The 20,934-nt window shown below is 52.0% G+C and overlaps 2 protein-coding genes across 4 annotated transcripts in view; both read left to right on the top strand.

Annotated features, from left to right (window-relative positions):
- NUP98 (nucleoporin 98 and 96 precursor) overlaps positions 1-12,783 on the top strand; it is a 40,995-nt gene extending 28,212 nt beyond the window's left edge. For all 3 annotated transcript variants that reach the window (XM_069808733.1, XM_069808731.1, XM_069808732.1), the window contains exons 21-33: positions 646-822; positions 1,592-1,745; positions 3,051-3,471; positions 4,297-4,526; positions 4,838-5,107; positions 5,739-5,896; positions 6,136-6,279; positions 7,462-7,604; positions 8,171-8,392; positions 9,358-9,599; positions 10,101-10,255; positions 10,734-10,845; positions 11,424-12,783. In XM_069808733.1, coding sequence (XP_069664834.1) covers positions 646-822; positions 1,592-1,745; positions 3,051-3,471; positions 4,297-4,526; positions 4,838-5,107; positions 5,739-5,896; positions 6,136-6,279; positions 7,462-7,604; positions 8,171-8,392; positions 9,358-9,599; positions 10,101-10,255; positions 10,734-10,845; positions 11,424-11,641 — 2,646 coding nt within the window. In that variant the 3' untranslated portion in view covers positions 11,642-12,783. The remainder of the gene's footprint in view (positions 1-645; positions 823-1,591; positions 1,746-3,050; positions 3,472-4,296; positions 4,527-4,837; positions 5,108-5,738; positions 5,897-6,135; positions 6,280-7,461; positions 7,605-8,170; positions 8,393-9,357; positions 9,600-10,100; positions 10,256-10,733; positions 10,846-11,423) is intronic.
- Positions 12,784-15,175: 2,392 nt separating this feature from the next.
- On the top strand, positions 15,176-18,162 carry CHRNA10 (cholinergic receptor nicotinic alpha 10 subunit). The gene is made up of 5 exons (XM_069807905.1): positions 15,176-15,251; positions 15,552-15,697; positions 16,110-16,264; positions 16,677-17,209; positions 17,360-18,162. The coding sequence occupies exons 1-5, from the start codon at positions 15,191-15,193 to the stop codon at positions 17,842-17,844; spliced, it is 1,380 nt and encodes a 459-aa protein (XP_069664006.1). The 5' UTR covers positions 15,176-15,190; the 3' UTR covers positions 17,845-18,162.
- Positions 18,163-20,934: the final 2,772 nt, after the last annotated feature.

Below are 20,934 nucleotides of genomic sequence, written 5' to 3'. Positions count from 1 at the left end.
TGTGCACACACCCACTCTGTGGCCCAGCCTTACATGATCTTGAAAGGGCTCGCGTCCACTTAAAACTTCTGTTAAGTTCTTTGTGGAATATAGACTCAGTTTTTAATTTTTACTACGTCACAGCTGGGGAAAAAAAAGCAGATATTACAGTGACTCATCTGCTCATCAGCCACCAGTGGTATCACACATTAATACTGGAGAATCGCTGCTTTTAAACCGGTTGCTCAGTCATCTGAGATGTCCCAGGCTGAACATAGGTACAGGAAGCTTTTCTTTGTGTGATTTTTGAGGGAGAAGGGGAGGAAGGCAGGATACACAAAACTCTCTTTCTTTCTGTTGGTCACATGAAAAATGGAAAGCTGAAGAATAGTTTCTTAAACTGAATGGCAGAACTTGGGAAACTTCAGGAGGGCATCACTAAACCATGACTTCTCCTTCACTTTAACTTGCGCTGTTATGTTACAACTCTGAAGAAAATGGGAATAGGTTATAAATATTCATCTCTAAACTTAATGTGGAGTCTTGACACAAGCAAGGGAGTACTCCTCTTCATTTGCAGGTGATTGTTGAAACTATTAAATACTCTTTCTCGGCAAGCTGTTGCAATCTGCTGTTGTCTGATGTGGCCTCTGCATGTGTCTGCAGACCCCAGAAGTGGAGCAGCTGGGCAGGGTTGTGGAACTGGACAGTGATATGGCAGACATCACCCAGGAGCCTCCCCAGGAGTCCACTGTAGCAGATAACATGATAGAAGAGCAGGAAGCAGTGCCTGCTTCAACTCACATCGCATCAACCCTGGGTATTAACCCACATGTCTTGCAGGTTAGTGTCTTGCAACTTCCTTTGTCTGAAAGAGAGTACTTGGTAATACTTCTCACTAACTTCTCATTTTGCCTCCCCAAGTGTACTTACATACCAACTTGTAATAAACTATACATCACACCTATAGTACAATTAAAACTTACACGTTAGACTTGTGTTTCTGTGGTAAACCTTTTTAGGCATGAAAAGTTTAATGCAGAAATGAAAATTGTCTTAAGGCTAGAATTCAGATTTCCAAATTCTGAAGTGTGGGCAATGTGATAAGCTAAACTAATATCTAGGCACAACTGCCTTGGGACCAATTTGTGGAAAACAAGGTAATAGGATAACTGGTCTTGATTTGGGTTTTGGTGTGTGTGATTGGTTGGTGAAAGGATAGTACCTGGAACACTTGTGGGCTTCTACCTGTGTTTTTAATTTATAAACATAAGGAAAGCATAGTGGAGTTATTACGTAAGCTGAAAAACAAGTAAATAGAGCTAAGATCTAAGAAAACATGATTATTTTAGGACTTCACACCTATCCTAACAAGTACTGTGACACTGATGTAACTACTAGTTTGTAAAAGGTTAGCATCAATTGGCAAGCTTGCTGTCAGTTCTCCTGAACTGTGTGCCTTCACTGTTACTTGAAATATTTGTGGCTTGAGTGTTTGGTCATGTGCAGCACATAGAAGTTATCTTGGTTGGGAAAGGAGCTGATTAGATCAGTTAGCTTCTGCTGTGAGAATGATTGCTAATGTGCAGGCTTGACTTATCACCTTTTTTAGATTATGAAAGCTTCCTTGCTTGCTGATGAAGATGACCTAGACTTGATCCTGGATCATTATCCTGGGAAGCAACCTGTAAAAATGGATACTTCTCAAGAGATCTGTTCTCCGAGGCTCCCTATTTCAAAATCACAAGGACAGAAAAGATACTCGGGTATTGTGAGAAACCACATGCTGCTTGAAGAAAGAGTCTAATTCTAATACTAAGAGGCAAAATCCTATGACTGGCTGAACATATGGTAGAACAGTTGTGTGCTGTGGTGGGTTAGCTTTGGCCAGCAGCCAGGTGCTCGCCCAGCTGCTCTCTCACTCCCCCTCCTCAACAGGACAGAGGGAGAAAACTGGATGAAAAAAGGGTTAAGATAAAAACAGGGAGATTGTTTTGCTTGTGACAGTAACTGGTAAGCAGGCTTGACTTGAGTAAAATGAATTTATTGCCAGTTAAAATAGGTTTGGGTAGTGAGAAACAAAGACAAATTAAAACAACACTTTCCTACCCTGCCCCTGCTTTCCCAGGCTCAACTTCCCTCCTTCATTCCTGACTCCTTTATTTCCTGCCCACTCTAGGGGGTCAGCGGGGATGGGAATGAGGGATTGCAGTCAGTCCAGAGCAGTTCCTCTTTACCACTCCTTCTTCCTCACACTTTCCCCCTACTCCAGTGTGAGTTGTCTTCTGAGGGCTGCTGGGAAAATACCTGCTCTGGTGCCGGAGCATCTCTTCCCCTCCTCTTTCTCTTGACCTCATGTTCCCACTGCAGTTTTCACTTTTCTTTTTCTGCCTCTGTGGCATTTTTTGCCCTTTTTTAAGTTCTCACAAAGGCACCACCAACTTTGCTGATCGGTTCAGAGGTGCCACAAACTCCCCGGATGGGCCCATCTGTGTCCAACACAGGGTGGCCCCTGGCCTCTTCTCATAGAGACCACCCCTGCAGCACCCCTGCTACCAAAACCTTGCTGTTTACACTCAATACAGCCACAAACTGGTGATTTCAATAGGAATAATACCTCTAGTAACAAGCATGGAGTTGCTTCCTGAATTAAATGGGCAGACATGAGATGTTTTTGTGGGGACAGTTTCAGCCCTGTTCCTGTTAATAGCAATCAGTGTTTAATCTCTCTATGAGATGCTTCTGTTCTAATGGTCCGACTATGACAATACCCGTTAAATTAGTGACTTCTTTGGAAACTGTGAATTTTGGAGTGAGACTGGCTGTGTACTGTTCTTAGTGTAATACCGTGTACTTTAGTTTGGATAATGCAAAGCAGGCTGTGCGTGGTGGGTTTTGCAGTTCTCAGTACTGCAGATAATCACACTTAGCTATGTGTTCCCATCACAAACCATGGCAAATGTTTTCACTGGCTGCCTAAGTACTAAAATACCTTTAAAATACCAGAAATATACTGCCTGAAAAGGGAGTACCCCATTCACTTAAACGTTCTTCCTGCTTCTTCCCTCTAGTTGGTGGGCTGCTGCAATCCAAATTTGCTAATGTAATTTTCCAATCACCGAATGCTGCTCTGCAAGACTTCAAGGGACCAAGGACTTCAAGCAGTCCCCCTTCTGTTGCCCTTTGGTCGGCGACTTCTCCATTAGCATCTACATTCTCCGTACCACCATCAGTCCCTGAGGTACAGATGAAAACAGTTGGTGTCCGCAGGCAGCAGGGGCTTGTACCTCTGGAAAAGTCCATCACCTATGGAAAAGGGAAACTACTGATGGATATGGCACTCTTCATGGGGCGCTCATTTCGTGTTGGTTGGGGACCCAACTGGACACTTGTCAATTGTGGAGATAAGTTGAGTGGATCAAGTGAAATGGAAGATCTTCAGTGTGAGACCGTGGAGTATGGATTCCTGCCAACTCCTGTTGCTCCAAAATCGTGAGTAGTAGTTTCCTTCAGGATGGTTCTGACATACTCCCTCTTCATGTTTGAAAGAATCTTGATTGTAGCTTGATACTTTTTTGAAATTCAGCTTAATATTCATTTTGATATGCAGAAGTGGTGCAAAATCATGTTAGCCATGGAGATTTCCTTCAGGTTGCTACTTTACAAAACACTGTATCTCAAAGGCCTGGAATGGTGTAATAAGAGTTGTTACTTTTTTAACAAGTATATAGCACCATCATCCAGCAAAAGGTTAAAGAGGGAAAGTTCAAAATTGTTGTTCAGGAAGCTTCTAATCTGCTGTTGATCTTCCCTGAGGATATCTGCCCTACCTAAAAAATTTCTTGTTTAGCTTCTGAATTCAGATGCCTTCAATTCTGCTTGTATATAAAGCAGTATACAGACCTTTCCTGGGCTACGTAACTCCATACCTAAACTTGACTGGAATATAGCTTAGATGTTCTACCATTTAAGTCTTCCAAAAAGCTTGTTCAGTTGATGTTCTCCAGCATATCTGATTTGCTGGCAGAATGAGGTGCTCTCACAAAATGCAGTGGGGTATGGCAAGGTGTGCTAATGGCCTTTTAAGAGCTGGAAGCACCCAGTTCAATAATGTTTATTTGCCAAATTCTGGTTCTGAATCCCAGGCTGTAAGCAGGTTCTTCATACCTAGCTGTTGACCTTGGTCATCTGTCTTACTGTCTTTAAGTTGAAATTAGGACAAGCTGCACAATGCAGCTGCTCTGTGATGGGTGCAGCTTGCTTGCAGGGAGAACAATTCAGAACATTGCTACCTGGTTTTATCTTCTTTTTCTCCAGACTCTCAGAATCTTCTTTCAAGGTTCATGTGGAGAAGCTGAGCTTAGAACAACGGAAGATGGACAGAGGCAAACAGCTGTATCTCATCCCTCTGGAGATAAAGCTGAAGCATAGCACTGTCCATATGGATGAGCACTGTCCTCTTCTAGAGCCCAACCCAGGAGTTTCTGCTATTCACGACTATGCTGACTGGGTTAGGAAGGCATCTGAGGATCCTGCTGTGACAGAAGGCGAGTATGGAATAATTCTTTTCATGATGATAGTGAATCTGGAAAACTGTCCCATTCAGGTTAATTTCAGGTTGCATCAGAGCAGTGAAATGTGAATAAAACAGAAAAATTGACTGTACCTCAGCATTCTTTCTGAAAGCATAAGCATGGTGGTTGGCATTGGGGAGCTAGCTGACTTCCTGCGTTGACTTGTAACAGTAGGATATCCTTCAAGATATCCTACAAGGTTATGCTTATAATCTTATATGAGTCCTCTAAATATTCTTCTGTATGTTTTCACTCCTGATGACTGAGTAACTCTGTCCTGACAGCTGTTGTGAAGCACTGGTGCTTGGCGTGGACTTTATGTGAAGCGATTTGGGGGAACCTGAGAGAGTTAGAGGCCAGCTTGGAGGAACCTAGTGAATACATCCTGGCCCTGGAGCGTAGGAAAGCCTTCTCTCGCTGGCTCTCAGAGACTGCTGCAGGACGAATTGAGGAGGAAGTTTCTTTGTCCCGACACAGTAATCACATAGAGGCTGTGTTCAGCTGCCTTACTGGAAAGAGAATTGGTGAAGCTTGCAGGCTGGCACAGCAGTCAGGTAAGATGCTTAAATCTCTCTGTTTTTTGCGGGGAGGAGGAAGGGAGACACATAAAGAGAATTTAAACTTTGAGAGCTGATAGTAACTGGCCACTCTGAGTATGGAGTTTTCCCTTGTCAGACAGTGATTAAGGTCGGGGCTGGCTTGTCTACTTGCTGCTTGAGTACCTGGTCACGTTTACACTGGCTTACTTGTCTGCTCCTCTAGAGTGAGGAAGTGATGCTGTATTGCATTTGGAACTGTTTTTTTTGCATAGTATCTCCTTTGAATGTTTTTTTAATTACTGTTATTTTTAATTGCACTTCTGTTAAGCCACTTTACATTTGTTTTAAAAACGTATATTTTCAGAGCCTAATGGCTAGTTTCATCTTGGTCTTTTATGTTGGCTCACATCTTAAAACTTCTGTTCACTTGTTTCCTTTGGGGAATCTGTCCTTCCCATTCCTTTGTCTTCTCCCCCACCCCCATTCTAGTAGGTGTTTGCAGAGTGGTTTATTTGATGAGAAATTGTGCACAAAAAACAATCGTGCAGCTATAGGCTGATCAGAGTGCCCCACAACTCGGAAACAGATAGCTGTGGCACAGGTAGGCAGGAGGATTTAGCTCATGTGCTGTTGTCTTCTGTTCCAGGTGATCACAGGCTTGCTCTGCTCCTCTCCCAGCTGGCAGGTAGCCAGCCCATTCGGGACCTCCTCACCATGCAGCTGGTGGACTGGCACAGGCTGCAGGCAGACTGCTTCATCCAGGAAGAGAGACTGCGGATCTTTGCCCTGCTTGCAGGAAAGCCTGTAAGTTCTGTTACTTGGCTGTTTTGTCATTGGCTTGACTTCCCCTTCTTGACAACGGTACGACAGTACGTTTAAGCTGTGACACTCAACCACAGCACATGGTACATGGCAGGAAGGAGTACAAGGTGTTGACCTGTTGTTTTTTTTTTTTACTAACGTAACCTTGTGGTCTTGCATGCCTGGTATGTACTGACCATTGTGCAGTAAGTTTGACTAAACTTAGTCATTTGTTTCTTTAGGTGTGGCAGTTATCAGAGAGAATAAGTATCAATGTATGCTCACTGCTGGACTGGAAGCGTTGCATGGCTGTCCACCTCTGGTACCTGCTTCCTCCAACAGCTTCTATTTCCAAGGCACTTGCCATGTATGAGTCAGCGTTTCAGGTAGGTCAGTCATGCATGGCTAAAAGGAGTTGTCTGTCTGATGCTGCACTGAGACTTCTGCAAGCAGTCAGTTGTTGCTGCGGAGGTGCTGAGTATGGAATTGCGTATGGGTTCATTATTTCAGTTGTCACAGCATCGGATTCCTTCACCTGCTTTAATGATGAGTTTTTGCAGCAGTTCACTTTGATGGGAATGTTCCTTCCCCCACTGGCATGGGAATAAAGCACTGGGGTTGAATCTGTTGGTAATTCTAGTCACTTGAGAAGCTTAGGACCTGCTCTTTAGGGCGTTCTGGTAGTGACTTATTTGAAGCCTATCTCCCACTGGCTAAGTGTTTTCAGATGTTTGATAGCTAGACAAAATTAGGAAGATGGATAGTGGCCAGCAGCAGGAAGGCCATTTGAGCTAGGTAGCCAGTCAGCTTTCCCAGTGTGATGATTAATACCCAGCTGCCTGACTTCCAAAATAGCCTTTGCCAAACCATACTCCCTGTTTGTTCCACTTGCTGTTTCTACAGCAAATGTGGAAGCTATCCTACAGACAGTGCATAGCTCCATGCATTATGCAAAGCCTTGTTTGTTGCTGTAGAGCTGTCAGCCTCTGTATACAAAAAGACAAAGGGTTCTGTTGAAAAAAATGTTTAATCATTTAACTAAAGATAATTCACCCCTTGATCTGTATGCCTAAAGATAGCCCAAGTGCAGCATCAAGTCTAGTAACTTCTAATTGATGCGTGCTTAATGCCACAGGAATATTCAGTGTTATCTTTGTACGTGCTATGTCAGTATAATGTGTTCATCACTTCAAAACACCAAGCTTTAGTTTTATCATGACTTGAACTTAAGATGCTACTAGGTTAGAACATGGGTGTGGTCTCGCTGCAGCCCAATGATGTGGAGGAAAAGTGGATACAGCTCGTTTCCAGGACTTCATGTAAGAGGGCTAATAACTGGAAACCAGCAGGACATGGAGCGCTCTTCCAAATGCAGGTCTAGTGTTCTTGCCAGCAGTGAAAACATCAAGAGGATTTTGGTGACCCAGAGTGGTTAGATGGTATGGAAGACAACAGTTCTGCAGTTCAGTGCAGTGTAAAACGGTTCTTGTTGACTCAGTGTGTTTCGTGCTGCTGGCTTAGCTGTCCAGATTCTATCTTTAAACTTACTGTTACAACTATTTCTTTAGAACACACCGGAGTGTGAAAAATACGCATGCTGTCCCCTGCCTCCTTACCTAGAAGGTTCTGGTTGTGTAATTGAAGAAGATGATAATGCAGGAAGACCTTTGAGAGATGTCTGTTTCCATTTGTTAAAGCTCTACAGTGACAGGTGAAAAACTATTTTTCTAAATCTTGATCAGTCAGTGACTTCTTGAATTCCCAGTCCAGGGCTATGAAATCAGCTTCAGTGTTTACTGAACCACTGACAAAAATCTGCCTTGCATGTACACACTTACAGAATGTGGTGACACTGCTGGTGATAGCATAGATGATGAAACTTAAGCTTTGGAGCATAACTGTGGGTTGGTTTTTTTCCTTAAGTGTTTTCTGAGTCTGAAGAGTGCAGTAATCTTGCTTTACCATAGTTGCCTTTGAGATTGAGGCCTTGAGAAATCTACAGGAAGAGCACATACAAAAGAAAAGGCTGTGACAGTCTGGATGCAGACTTAAAAGAAGAGCAAAAGGATTTTAACAGTTGGTCCTATCTCTTTTTTTTTTTTTTTTTTTTTCTCCCCCCCTCAAGTAAAACAAAAACCCCAAAACCCACACCCACATAAATCACATATATAGAATAATTGGAGGTTGGTGGAGGGAAGGCACTAAGTAGCACCAGTTTCTGATTTTATTATGTGGATACAGTTAGCTATTTTATGTTGCAAATATTTTTCCCTACAGGCACTATGATCTTGACCAGCTGCTTGATCCCAGGAGTGTGACATCTGACCCTCTGGACTATCGTCTCAGTTGGCACCTGTGGGAAGTGCTCAGAGCCCTGAATTATACCCATCTATTCAAGCAGAGTCAAGGAGTGCTGAATGCTAGCTATGCTGCCCAGCTTGAAAGTGAAGGGCTTTGGGAATGGGCTGTTTTTATACTGCTGCATGAGCCTGATAAGCAGTGAGTAAAAAAATTTTTTTTACTATTTTTTTTTTTTCCTTGAAAATAATGTGTTCTCTGTTTTATAGACCTGATATGTATACTGTAATTATCGTGGCTTCTCTCACATTAAACTGGAACTGCACAGCTGGAGAACTTCATGCCACTTGTAATCCCAGCACACAGTTTTTACAAGTGGCATGAATAATTCTGCTTAGTTAAATGTCTTGTTAGATGTTAAATAGTATTGTGTTGTAATGACTGTAACTGCTGAACGGTGCTATAGAAGTAGATCTCATAGTCATTTTGATATCCTGTGGCTCTGTATCTTGTCTCTGGCTCAGCAAGCTTATGATGTTCAAGAACTTGTCATGAAAATGTCATTAATGCAAAATACTAGAACTGTTCCCATTGGAGCTGAAGAGAAGCACGTGTGTTTGAAAGGAAAGCTTGGGAATAACCAAAATGCATGTTTTGCTTCTGTTGTGAAATACAGACTTGACAAAAAATTGTCTTAAATTTGTAAATAATACATCTTTTGTGGAAAGGTGTTTTTTGCTGTTAATGTTACCATTTGTTACCAACAGCTACCATTAATACATTGCAGTAGAATTTTTTTCCAACCGATAACTTCAAATAGGGCCTGTATATTCCTTTTAGGGGCCTGGATCATACTTAAATGTTCTTAAGCTTACAACATTTGAGATGTTACAAAACACTAGCGATTACTTCGTTCTTAGTGGTTAACCTGTACTGAAGGAATTCACCTGATTTTAGAACTTTTCTTAATATCCTGCAGTAAGACTGTTCAAGGCCCAGCAAGGCTGGCTTTTGCTATCTGTTACGCCTCTGCCGGCGCCAATAGGTATAACGCAGCTCTCTGCTGCCTTGTTCAGTCCTCGGCTGCTTGTATTGAACTGTATCTTCTGATGGAGAGATACAAAGGATTGCTTGTTGGAATAACACCTTGTCCTCCCTTCCCCCAGCATACGGGAGAAGGCAGTGCGGGAACTCCTAAACCGGCATTGCGTTCTCTCTGAGACACCAGAGTCTTGGGCCAAGGAGACTTTTCTGACACAGAGGCTCTGCGTTCCCCCAGAGTGGATTCACGAAGCAAAGGCAGTTCGAGCAAGGATGGAGGGTGACAAGCATAAAGAAGCCCTCTTCTTGTTCAAGGCTGGGCACTGGAACCAGTGTCACAAGCTGGTTGTCAGGCACTTAGCCTCAGGTGAGTCTGCTCTCTGAATTTTTTTCAGTCTGTCTTTCGAACAGCACACAAACAGTAGGAACAGAAGTCGTTGGGCGTTAATAGTACGAAGGGGTAGGGCTGTGTTCCTAGCAACAGGGTTAGTAGAGAGTGGCTGGCTGTTTCAAAATAGTTCTCGCTTGATATCTGGCGTGATGATTCTTCACTGCAAACACATGAAAAGGGCAGTGCTTAACCTTCTGTGCATCCACCTTCCTGTGCCAGAGGTGCCTCAGGGAACAAGGGCAGTGGTAGCATTCCTGGAGCCCTGATCCTGTGGGCGTCCCTGCTCTAGGAGGTGGGATGGCCTGACTTGCCTTTTGTAGGTCATAAATCAAGTATGCGTTTCTGGCTGTGACTGATACTGTCAAGGAATTACAAAACTGACTGACAGTACAGTCCATTAGTTGCTTTTTTTTTTTAACAGTGGATGACTTCTAAGAGACCCTTTTACTCTCTTACTGACGTGCTTGTTCTCTTTAGATGCTATTATTAATGAAAACTACAAGTACCTGAAAGGATTCCTGGAAGATCTTGCCCCTCCAGAGCGTAGTGCACTCATCCAGGACTGGGAGATGGCAGGGCTGGTCTACCTAGATTACATCCGTGTTATTGAGATGCTTGATAGGATTCAACAGGTAACAGACTAAAACAATCGTATTTTTCTTCCTATAGTTTGGAAGCTCATACACGTTCTTGCTTTTAGAGTAACCTTTTACTCACTGTTCAGTGCTGACGTTAGTGTTTCCCTTTTGGAGACACTAGCAAACAGAATATGGTGCATCTCTGAAAATGCAGAGAGATTTGGTCGATGCTGTCAAAATAAGATGTGGGCTCTGCCCTGCAAACATGCTGTATGGAGCATGACAGTGAGGTAAGTGAAGAAGGAACAAAACTAGCAGTTAGCTGGTTAGTGGGGAGTCTGCATGTCAGTCCCCTCTAATACAGCTTCAGACTTCCCATTTCCACCACTTCAGGTGTTAACTTCAAGCAGGTTTTAGTGTAGACTGTCTTCTGTTGGATAGATTTGGCTTAGAGTGCACTCGGGCAGTCTGTGAGCAGTTCTGCTGAAAGGCTTTGGGTGACTTGGAGGCTGACTCTCTTGTTTGCTTTCAGCTGGATTGTTCCACCTACGAGCTGGAGCGGTTGCATACCAAAGTGACGTCCCTGTGCAACAGGATAGAGCAGATCCAGTGCCACAGTGCGAAGGACCGCCTGGCTCAGTCAGGTATGGTGACATCAATATCTAGCAGCCCGCTGGGAGAGCCAGCTAGTACTGGCTGTCACCTGGGCTGCCAGTCTATCTGTCCCTTTGCCTGTGCTGAGAAGGAAGGCTGCGGTTGGTGAGGCGAGCCATGTGTTGCTCCAGTAGTTACCGTACCCGCAGCTATTGGTCATTTCAGGCAGGTTTTTTTGGCTGGTTGATGCAGCATCCAGTGTCTGGACTCTTACAACTGTCTGTTGATAAGCAGTAAAATGTCTTGTACATAGTTAGTTTTACAGTGCCAGACAAACTATGAGTGTGCTTGCAGAAAATGGTCTGGTCTAAGGAATAAGGCCAAATTTTTATTATACTCGTGGAGGAAGTCTGTATGGGGAGAGGAGATGCACTGCTGGAGCTGAGAAAAGGCCAGGTCACACTAGGGCATGGTTCCACCAACCCAGCCTTTGCTCCAAAATTTCCCATTGAATCGCTGCTCAAGTTCACCCCTCCGCAGGGTGAGCTTGTAAGCGCTCACGTGCTAGCTCCCACTCCGGAGCGTGGTGTGGAGCATGAAGAAACATTCCTCTTCCTTCTCTTTCCAGATATGGCCAAGCGTGTTGCTAACCTGCTGCGGGTGGTCCTCAGCCTGCAGCACACCCCAGAGCCCATCTCCGACTCCACGCCTGACCTGCAGCGCGTCCCTCTTCGCCTGCTCGCTCCCCACATCGGAAGGCTGCCTATGCCGGAGGACTATGCCTTGGAGGAGCTCCGCAGCCTCACCCAGTCTTACCTACGGGAGCTGACAGTGGTGACTCATTGAGGAAGAATCCCTTCCACCGATGGACAGTTTTTACCATTTGTTAACCCTTATCCTTGTTTTGAGGGCGAACAACCTCTAGCCACGCAGGTTTTTCCATAGGGGTGTAAAACAGCTTTAGTATGTGGGCTAACGCAGGAGTTTTTGTAACCTGTGGGAGCATTGAGACTGGTTGGACCTTGCTGGCTGGCACCCTCAACCAAACAACGTTTTCCTAGAATCAATAAAACACCTCTTGCCGAACCTGTCTGCAGGCGAGACTGTACCTGTGGAGGGGGGCACGGTGTGGGCTTCGGCTCCTGGCAGATCCTTTTCACTCCTTTCGTTGCGGCACAGAGGATGGTGAAGCAAGTGCTGGGACAGTTTTCCGTGGGCAGACTCCCACTTTGGTGGGGCTGCACTTGGTAAACCGATGAACCTTTGGCACCTGAACTGACCGCGGATAAGCTTTAACTGGGGCTTTATGTTAAAAGTTTGCTCTGTGGGTGGGGGAGGGAGAAGAAACTTAAGTTCAGAATTGTCTTTTCCTGCATTCTCTTGCTAAGTTGGAGACCTGTGAATGTGTTTTTTCTCTCGTTTCTCCATCCTCTGTCTCCAAAAGCAAAGCAAGCTACTTCCCTGCCTCAGGAGAAAGGGAGGTGACACCTGTGTGTGTGCCTTATGGCGTGCTCTGCGCCGTGCAGGCCTCCAAGGACGGACGTCTCCTGGGTCCTGCATGCAGTAAAACACAGGAGCTTGTCCTAATAGTTGCCGTGTTCCAGGACTCCAGGCTTCTGATGGGAGGGGGCAAATTCTGCGCCAAAAGCAAAACTGCCAAAAGAGGTCACCTGCCCAAGGAGCAGAGCAGCCTGGCTGCCCAGGCGCTTCGGACTTGCCTCTTTGCCGCCGGACAGCTGCCCGTGTAGGTAAGGGGTACACGCAGCCGCACTGCCACGTGCAGGAGTGCCCGGCACACGCTGTCGTCTCTGTGTTTGCCATGTCGCTGGGTGACATCGAGTGGAGCCACTCTCCAGCCTAAGAACATCCTGCAAGTGAACAGCTGACTGTGTCAATGTGCTCTGGTGTGTACAGTCTTTACTCTTACTGTGTTTAGAAACTGACTATTTTTGAAAGAAGGAAACAAACAAAAAAAAAAAAAAAGAAAAGCTGTCTATTGCTCTGCTCTGATTTCAGGGTTGCTGCAGTGGCACCTCCTGCCACAGCCGGCCAGCCAGTGCTGGCAGTGGCCAGCAGCTTCCAGCCTGCCTGGTGCTGCTTTGCATTGGCCCACTGAAGGTCTTTATGCATGAGGATTATGTAAAGGTTTTTATTAAAAAAAAACAAAAAATATAAATAAATGATCTAGATTATTTTCCTGTCTTTTTGAAAACAATAAATAAAATGTTTATAGTATTCCCACAGTTTCCTTTGCTTTTTAAGTAAGATTTTGGGTTCATAGGCACGTGTCCCTTGGCTTGTCCCGCTTGGGTGGCTTGGGCTGACTCGGGTGGTGGCACAGCTCACAGGACCAGAGGGGGCAGGGGAAAGCTGCACCCTCCTGGAGCTGAATCTGTTGAGGGATGTGAGGAGCAACAGGGAAGGCGTTTTCAGGTACGCTTGGTGTGGAACAGGAATGGGGACCTGGTCACAAAGGACGTGGAAAAGGTACTGGATGTCATCTTCATCTTGGTCTTTACTGGTAGGACTGGTCTGAGACTGGTGGGAAGGGTTGGAGCGAAGAAGACTTGCCCTGATAGAGAGGGGTGAGGCTAGGGAGCACTTAGACCGGGCGTCCCAGGTCTCTGGGACCTGGCAGGGTATACCTGTAAGGGCTGAGGGAGCTGCAAGGCCGCTCCAGTACATTTGAAAGGTCGTGGTGATTGGGGGAGGTTCCTTCGGAGCCTTGGAAGCAAGCAGGAACAGCTGGAATAAAAAAAGTCACCCCTGTCTTGTGGAGGAGGATGGGGGGAGCTATGGGCTGGTGAACCTCACCTCGGTCCCTGCTGGGGTGATGGAGCTCGTCCTGGGAACCATTTGCAGAGATGGGAAGGAGAGGGGGGCTGGAGGAGGCTGGGGTGGTGCTGAGGGGGGGAAATGTCATTTCTTGGAAGGGGGATTTCTGCAAGGAGGTGAGGGACGGGCCAGGTTACAGCCTCATGGCAAATGGAGGGAAGCGCTTTTCTGTGCAGCACAGAACAGGTTTGTTCAGGCTGAAAACTGTCTGTGTGGGTGTTCAAAAAGGGGTTACATAAACCACAGATAAATATCCTCAGCTGGGTGCAAATCCAGACCTCTGCTTCCTGAGGCGGGGCAATGCTGGGTGCCTGGTGGTCTCTCCTCCTAGACTTGGGGCTGGGGGGGACCCATTGCCTGGTGCCAGCTCTTGGGCACGGAACACCATAAAAGCAGCAGCGATTAGCGTGTCCTTGCCCACACAGGGTGGCTGTCCTGCCATGCTGGCATTGCTGCATGTTAAACGTGACACCAGTTTGCTCCAGCTTCATCTCTTTCCATTATCGTAATTGCCTGTCTGCAACCCCAGCTGCTGCCCTGGGTGGAGGAGCAGCAGGGCCGGGACACGGGGCTGGCTGTGAATAATTCACTGCCTGGAAACAAAACCTCCAGCCTTAAAACTGATCAGCGCACTGCTTGGCATCTGCTGCTGGGGATCAGCGTGGGAAAGGTGCCAGGGAGGGGCTGGGGGAGCAGGAGTTGTTGGCCTCCCGCATGGCCGGAGCTGGGGAGATGCTCCAGCATCCCTGCAGCAGGGACTTCTCTGCCACTTTCCTGCTTTGTCTCCTGGGTCATGTCCCTTAACCTCCTGGGATTCTGTTCTCACCAAATGGGAATAATCTTCCTTTTCCCTGTCCTCGCTTTTTCACTGAGACCAGAGAATGGGATGTCCCTTGCTGTGCACAGCACTCCCTCCACGCCGGGGTCTGCAGCATCTGCCCTCAGCTCTTCCCACCACCCACTGCCACAGCCTCGGTGGGCTTCAGTGCCCTGACAGTCTCCCTTTCAGCCCTGGGGTTCCCTTTTCCAGCTTGCTCTGGGCCAGGATTGTGGGGAGCAACCCCCTCTGCCCCCAGCCCCCCAGGCCAGAGCCTGCCGGCAGCTCCAGACAACACAGCTAAGAGCAACCTCGTCCCTGCCCACTCCAGCCCGCCGTACGGTCCTTGTCACTGTGGTCCTGGCCCCGAGCTGCCTGGAGCAGGCAGAGAAGGAGCTGCCTGCCACCAGCGTGGCCAGGAGGGTCTCGTGGGAGTGATGGTTCAGGGGTCTGGTGGGCAAAGCCTTCCCTGGGCTTGGGGAGCTGGTGGGCAGCCAGCAGGCAGCGTGTCAGCACCCAGACCTGTCCCAAAGGGGCTCAGCTGCACCCCAACCCTGTCCCAGCCAGGAACCCTCTGGGGTCGCTCTCCATTACCCCCCTGCCACAGGGCTCGCCGCACAGAGACTATCGGTCCCTGGGGGGGACCATGGCCCCCCTGCCCTGCACCAGCCTTGACGTCACCCCGGCGCTTGCAGGCAGCACGTCCCCCCCCGCCGTGTCCCCCGGGACCTGCGCACGTCAGGATGGAGCCCGGAGCTCGCCCGCTGCTCACCCTCTGCCTCGCCAGCTGCCTCCTGGCCCCAGGTAAGTGGCAGAGGGGGCGGCGGGGGGCACTGACCCCCACCCAGCCCTGGGCGTGGGGAGAGGGTCCCTGGCCCCTGCGAGCAGCAGCATCCCCACACATCGGGCATCCCCGGGTGGGGGACGGGGTCGGTGGGCTGGGGGGCTCGGGCTGGTGGCGAGGAGGGGTGGGGGTCCCGGCATGCTTCTCCACCTCGCTCGGCTGCCAGTGGCTCCCCACAGCCGGGTCTTGGGGGTCCCTTGGGAGGGGTCCGGCTGCATTCACTGCCACAGACCCTCCAGCCCCGGTCTGGGTCCCCTCAGGCTGCCGGGGGGCGCAGGGCAGGTTCGCCTACAAGCTGCTCCACGACCTCTTCGCCAACTATTCCAGTGCCCTGCGCCCCGTGGAGGACACGGACCGGGCGCTCAACGTCACCCTCCAGATCACCCTCTCCCAGATTATTGACATGGTGAGTGGCCGGGCACAGCACCGGCACCAGCAGCCCAGCCCAGCTAAAACGGGACCTTCCCTGTCACGCTCCTGGTCACCGCTTAGCCGGGCTCTGCTCTCCCCCAGCGGGTCCTCCTCGACCTGGAGCTGATTCTCATCCCTCAAAACCAGCCCAAACCTTTCAAAACCAGCCCAGCTGGCCCCAAATCAGCTCAGACCCCAAAAAAACAGCACTGCCCCCACCCCCCAAAAGGAGCTTGGACCACTTGAAACCAGCTCAGACCTCTCCAACCCCTCCAAAACCAGTACAATCCCTTGAAAGCAGCTCAGCCCCTTGGGACCCTTATAGAAGCTGCCGAGCTGGAGGGTCAAGGTGGGGTGCTGGTGGCACTGGTGTCTGTCCCCCCATGCCCACCCTCTCCCCTCGGCAGGACGAGAGGAACCAGGTCCTCACCTCCTACCTGTGGGTCCGCCAGGCCTGGCTGGACGCCCACCTCACCTGGGACAAGGATGCCTATGATGGCATCGACAGCATCCGCATCCCCAGCAGCTACGTCTGGCGGCCGGACATCATCCTCTACAACAAGTGGGTTGTGCTCGGGACACCCCGTGCGCTGCTCTCAGACCTGGGGGGGGCTTAGGCTGGGGCTGGAGGGGGGGGCTGCACGTGGTATTGCCAACCTTGGGGCTGCGTGGCTGCACGTGGGGTGGGAGCAGAGGCGTCCTGGTGTGGGTGATGCAGGGAGGTGGTCACCCCAACTGGGCGACAAGTTGGGGGCAGGGGGGGCTGGCACCAGCCTGGTGTGCCTGGCACCGACCTGCCAGCTGGGACATGTCACTGCGGGGGCAGTCAGCGGCACTGAGCCCCCTCTTTGGCGGGCAGGGTGAGACGGGGAAGGGACACGGTGCTGGGGGCAGGCGCTCGGCCCCAGCCCCGCAGACACTTGCCCCACCTGGGGCTCGGGGCCATCCCAGCCCCACAGCCGTCCCTCCCCCAGTGCCGACGACCACTTTGGCGGCTCGATGGAGACCAACGTGGTGCTGCGCTCCGATGGGCACATCATGTGGGACTCGCCCGCCATAACCAAGAGTTCCTGCAAGGTGGACGTCTCCTACTTCCCCTTCGACGGGCAGCGGTGCCACCTCACCTTCGGCTCCTGGACCTACAACGGGAACCAGATCGACCTCCGCAACCGGCTGGATACCGGGGACCTGACGGACTTTGTGGAGAACGTGGAGTGGGAAGTGCTGGGCATGCCGGCCACGAGGAACGTCATCACCTATGGCTGCTGCTCCGAGCCCTACCCTGACGTCACCTACACCCTGCTCCTCCGCCGCCGCGCCTCCTTCTACATCTTCAACCTGCTCCTGCCCTGCATCATGGTCTCCTTCCTGGCGCCTCTCGGCTTCTACCTGCCGGCCGACTCAGGGGAGAAGGTCTCACTGGGGGTGACGGTGCTGCTGGCCCTCACCGTCTTCCAGCTGCTGGTGGCAGAGAGCATGCCCCCCTCGGAGAGCGTCCCGCTCATCGGTGAGCCTCCACGGTGCCCAGGACGCTCCCATGGGACCAGAGCATCCGCACCGGGGTGATGGGCAGCATCCATGCCGGGGTGGCTGTGGTGCGGGGGGGGGTGAGCCTCTACCCCCTCTGCCGCAGCATCGCCGCTCATTGCCCACGCAGGGAAGTACTACATCGCCACCATGACCATGATCACGGCCTCCACCGCACTGACCATCTTCATCATGAATGTCCACCACTGCGGTCCGGGGGCCCGACCCGTGCCCCCCTGGGCCAGGCGGCTCATCCTCCACCACATGGCCCGGCTCTGCTGCGTCTACGAGGTGGGCGAGAGCTGCAAGAGCCCTCCGCGGGAGCTGGGCGGGCGGGCGGGCAGGGGGGACGCTGGGGGGCCAGGGGAGAGCCCCGGGGAGGTGGAGGTGGGCACCGAGGCAGGGGGCTGCCCCCGGGACCACTGCCTGTGCCACCACGACGGCTTGCTGAGGAACATCGGCTACATCGCCGGCTGCTTCCGGCGCCACCGAGCTGCCCAGCGCCGGACCAGCGAGTGGAAGAAGGTGGCCAAGGTGATGGACCGATTCTTCATGTGGGTCTTCTTCCTCATGGTCTTCCTCATGAGCGTGCTGGTCCTGGGCAAAGCTGCCTGACAGCCCCATGCACCCACCCCCCCCGATGCACCCCCTGCCCATGACCGCCCCCGGGGATGGTGGTGGCCCCAGGTGCCCCATGAAGGTGGCTCGTCCCAAGCACCCCCTGGCCACCCATGGAGCTGCGGGTGGGAGGTCCACCAGAATCAGGGGAGAGGAGCCCCACAGCGGGACCCCCATCCCGGCCGGGGCCACCCCAGCTGCAGGGCTGAGGGGTCCCAGCCCCCCAGGTGGCTGCGCCAGGGCATGCACCCGCATCCTCCCATTGCACCCTGCACCCAAAAAATCCAATACAGTGGAAATAAACCCTGGAGCGTGTGTCTTCCCTCCCCTGCCTGGTGTCTGCGGGGGGGTCCCGGGGCCTCAATGCCCCAGGGAGGGCTGCAGCACCAGCTGGTGTGGGCTGGGGCTGTGCATGGAGTGGGCAGCAAAGAGGTGTGGGACCCTCGGGGACCCTTCTCTCCACGGGGCCATGCCTGGTCCTCACAGCCTCATCCCAAGCTCCACAGCGGAGGGAGGGCTGGGCAGAGCCTTTCCCTGCATGGATGTGTATGTATAGATAGATAAACAGACATAAAGTTGTATACAGACACACATACATACCCCTACATTGGCATCGCTGCCTGGCAGGGCCCTGGTCCCCAGGCCACCCCAGTCCCCCAGTTACTGGTGCTGCTCAGGGGTCTCGCATCATCCCAAAACCACCCACGAAACCCCACAGTGCCCTGAGCTGCGGCCACCGCTCCCAGCCATGCCGGCCACCTCCCACCCCCTCCCACGTGCCCACCAGCGTCTGCCACCCTGCCCAGCCAGGGCTGGGTCCACCACAGCCCCCCGAGATGTCGCTCCAGCCTCCGGCAGCCCCGGTGAGGGTCCTGAGGGAGCGGGGAAGCCCCTGCCCCATCCCCTCTGGGCTCTGGCTGGTGCAAGGATGGTGCCTGGGAGGGATGGAAGGATCTGGCCGTCGACACCTTCGATGACAAACTCACGGGGCTCCCCGTGGGAAGGGGTGCAGTGCCCAGCAGGAGCTCTGGAGCTGCTGCCCACCCCAGGCAGGGCAGGTCGGTCCCGGGGTCCATCGGTGTCCGCTCAGCCCAGCCCATGCTGGCCAACATCCCACGGTGGAGACCCTGCAGTGTTGTCCCTCCCCAGGGACCCCTGCAGCAGCATGGCACGGCACGGCACGGCACGCTTTCAAGTTCAGAGCCAAAGCAGGTAGGACCACGGGGCCAACGCAGCAGCTGGTGGCACCAGGGGAGGCAGCCCGCAGACAGGCCCCCAGCCTCACTGCCAAGCAGAAGTGAAACGCCCAAAAATCATCACAGTGGTGCAGGATCCCAAACCAGGTGGGTACAGCACCCGCTTCCACCGTGAGCAGCACCGGTGCTGCTGTTCCCCCAGGACCCTTCACTCCCCAGCTGCTCCTTGGAGGACCCAGGGGGTCTGGGGGGGGAGCACGCCCCGTGAGCAGGGACCCCTCTTGAGGCTGAGAGACCCCGTACCTGACACCAGGCACCGACGGCTTGGTACATGGCGTTGTTTGCATGCAGGTGACATTTAAGATACGTGTAGGAAGTTTACGCGATGAGCTTTGTATCCCGCCCTAACGTTGAGTAGAGCACTGACCACCGATCCATCTGTGCTTTTTAAATATTTTACATCCCTACACTGACTGATTAGAACACGATCAACTAACGACTAGATGAGCTCCGGCTGAGTGACCTCTGACTCTTCTCCTGACCGAGACCCTGTGCCAGGGGGCCGGACCCCGGCCCCCGTCGCTGCTGCCACGCACCCCGCATAGTGGCCGTCGGGGCTGGTCTGGGTGGCACTGAGGTCTCTCCCGGCTCCGTTACAGCCAGCGTCACCTCACCCGGGATGCCCAGCCATCTGGCACGGGGACGAAGCGACTGCTATGTCCCTGCAGCCCTCCCTCGGGGACCTGGGAGGGAACCCCCCCAGGGGGCAAAATCCCGGGGGGGGGGTGCAGACCCCCAAATCCCGGCAGGAGCCCAGGGCCATGCCTGGCCCCAGCAGGGAGTGGAGAAGCCGGGGGCAGGTGGGGCGCGGCATCTAAACCCAGGGCAGCCACGGCACTCCAGGTTCTCCTCCATGGGGGGGTCCTGCTGGCTCTCCTGTGCCCCCCACCAGCGGGCTGGGGGCATGGCTGACCCCGGCTGGCCGAGGGGACGCTGCAGCCCGCCTGGCATCGCACGGCCACTCAGATCGGGGGGGGCTTTTCCCACGCAGCCATTGGTCGGGCCCTGGCTGAGCATCACCCATCTGGGCTGCTGGCACCGACCATTCGGGCACCTCTTGGCAATTTGGTGCTTTATTTCCCTTCACTAATTAAACCGACTTTGTCCCTAGCCAGAGTTTCCGCTACTCCTCGCATTTGCCCTCCCGATTGTCCCCCCATCCTGCTGGGGGGGGAGCGAGCGGCTGGGGGGGTCAGCTGCTGGCTGGGGTCAAGCAGCCAGGGCCTGGGCTCAGCACCCAGGGAATTCTCTTTAATTTCTCCTCCTTCCCCTTCCCCTTTCCCTTCTCATTCTCCTTCCCCTTCCCCTTCTTCTCCTTCTCCTTCTCCCTCCCCTCTGAAGCCCCCACAGGGTCCCCTTTCCTGCAGACTGTGGACTTCCCCCAGCTGCCACCCCTGATTTCCAGGGGGACATCCCAGCCCCTCCTGAGCCCCTTGCATCTGCCCGTACCAGGCTGGGGAGGGCGCGGGGGGCTGCCAGGTGTCACAAAAGGGGGGTCTGCCTGTCCTGCGATGTCACAAATGGGGGGGTCTGCCTGTTGCCGTACTGTAAAAGTGGGGTGCGGAGCCCTGCGGGAGCAGGCAGTGGGTACCGCAGTCTGCCGTCATCTTGGCAGACTGCAGCCTCCGCCTCTGCCACACCAGCAGCAGCGTTGGGCGCCCATCACTGGGAACCCATGCAGTCACTGGGGATCCGCACCGCGGACCCACACCGGTGACTCGGAGCGCCGTGGCCACACCAGAGCCGGTGCCATGGAGCGCTCCAACAACCTCACCCTGGCTGAGCTGTTCCAGCGCCTCATGCTGGTGGTGCAGCTCAGCCTGGTCTCTGC

This window comes from Haliaeetus albicilla, chromosome 20 (genome assembly GCF_947461875.1).
Source record: "Haliaeetus albicilla chromosome 20, bHalAlb1.1, whole genome shotgun sequence".
Classification (NCBI taxonomy): Eukaryota; Metazoa; Chordata; class Aves; order Accipitriformes; family Accipitridae; genus Haliaeetus; species Haliaeetus albicilla.
The sequence above is the reverse complement of the archived record's forward strand: the minus strand, read 5'-3'. Positions and strand labels throughout refer to the sequence as shown.

What these genes read in the sequence shown, in the direction of transcription:
- CHRNA10 (XM_069807905.1), top strand. Translation starts at nt 15,191, where the DNA reads ATGGAGCCCGGAGCTCGCCCGCTGCTCACCCTCTGCCTCGCCAGCTGC. An exon ending in GACATCATCCTCTACAACAA is followed by an intron (nt 16,265 to 16,676) that starts GTGGGTTGTGCT and finishes TCCCTCCCCCAG; the next exon opens with TGCCGACGACCACTTTGGCG. An exon ending in GGAGAGCGTCCCGCTCATCG is followed by an intron (nt 17,210 to 17,359) that starts GTGAGCCTCCAC and finishes TTGCCCACGCAG; the next exon opens with GGAAGTACTACATCGCCACC.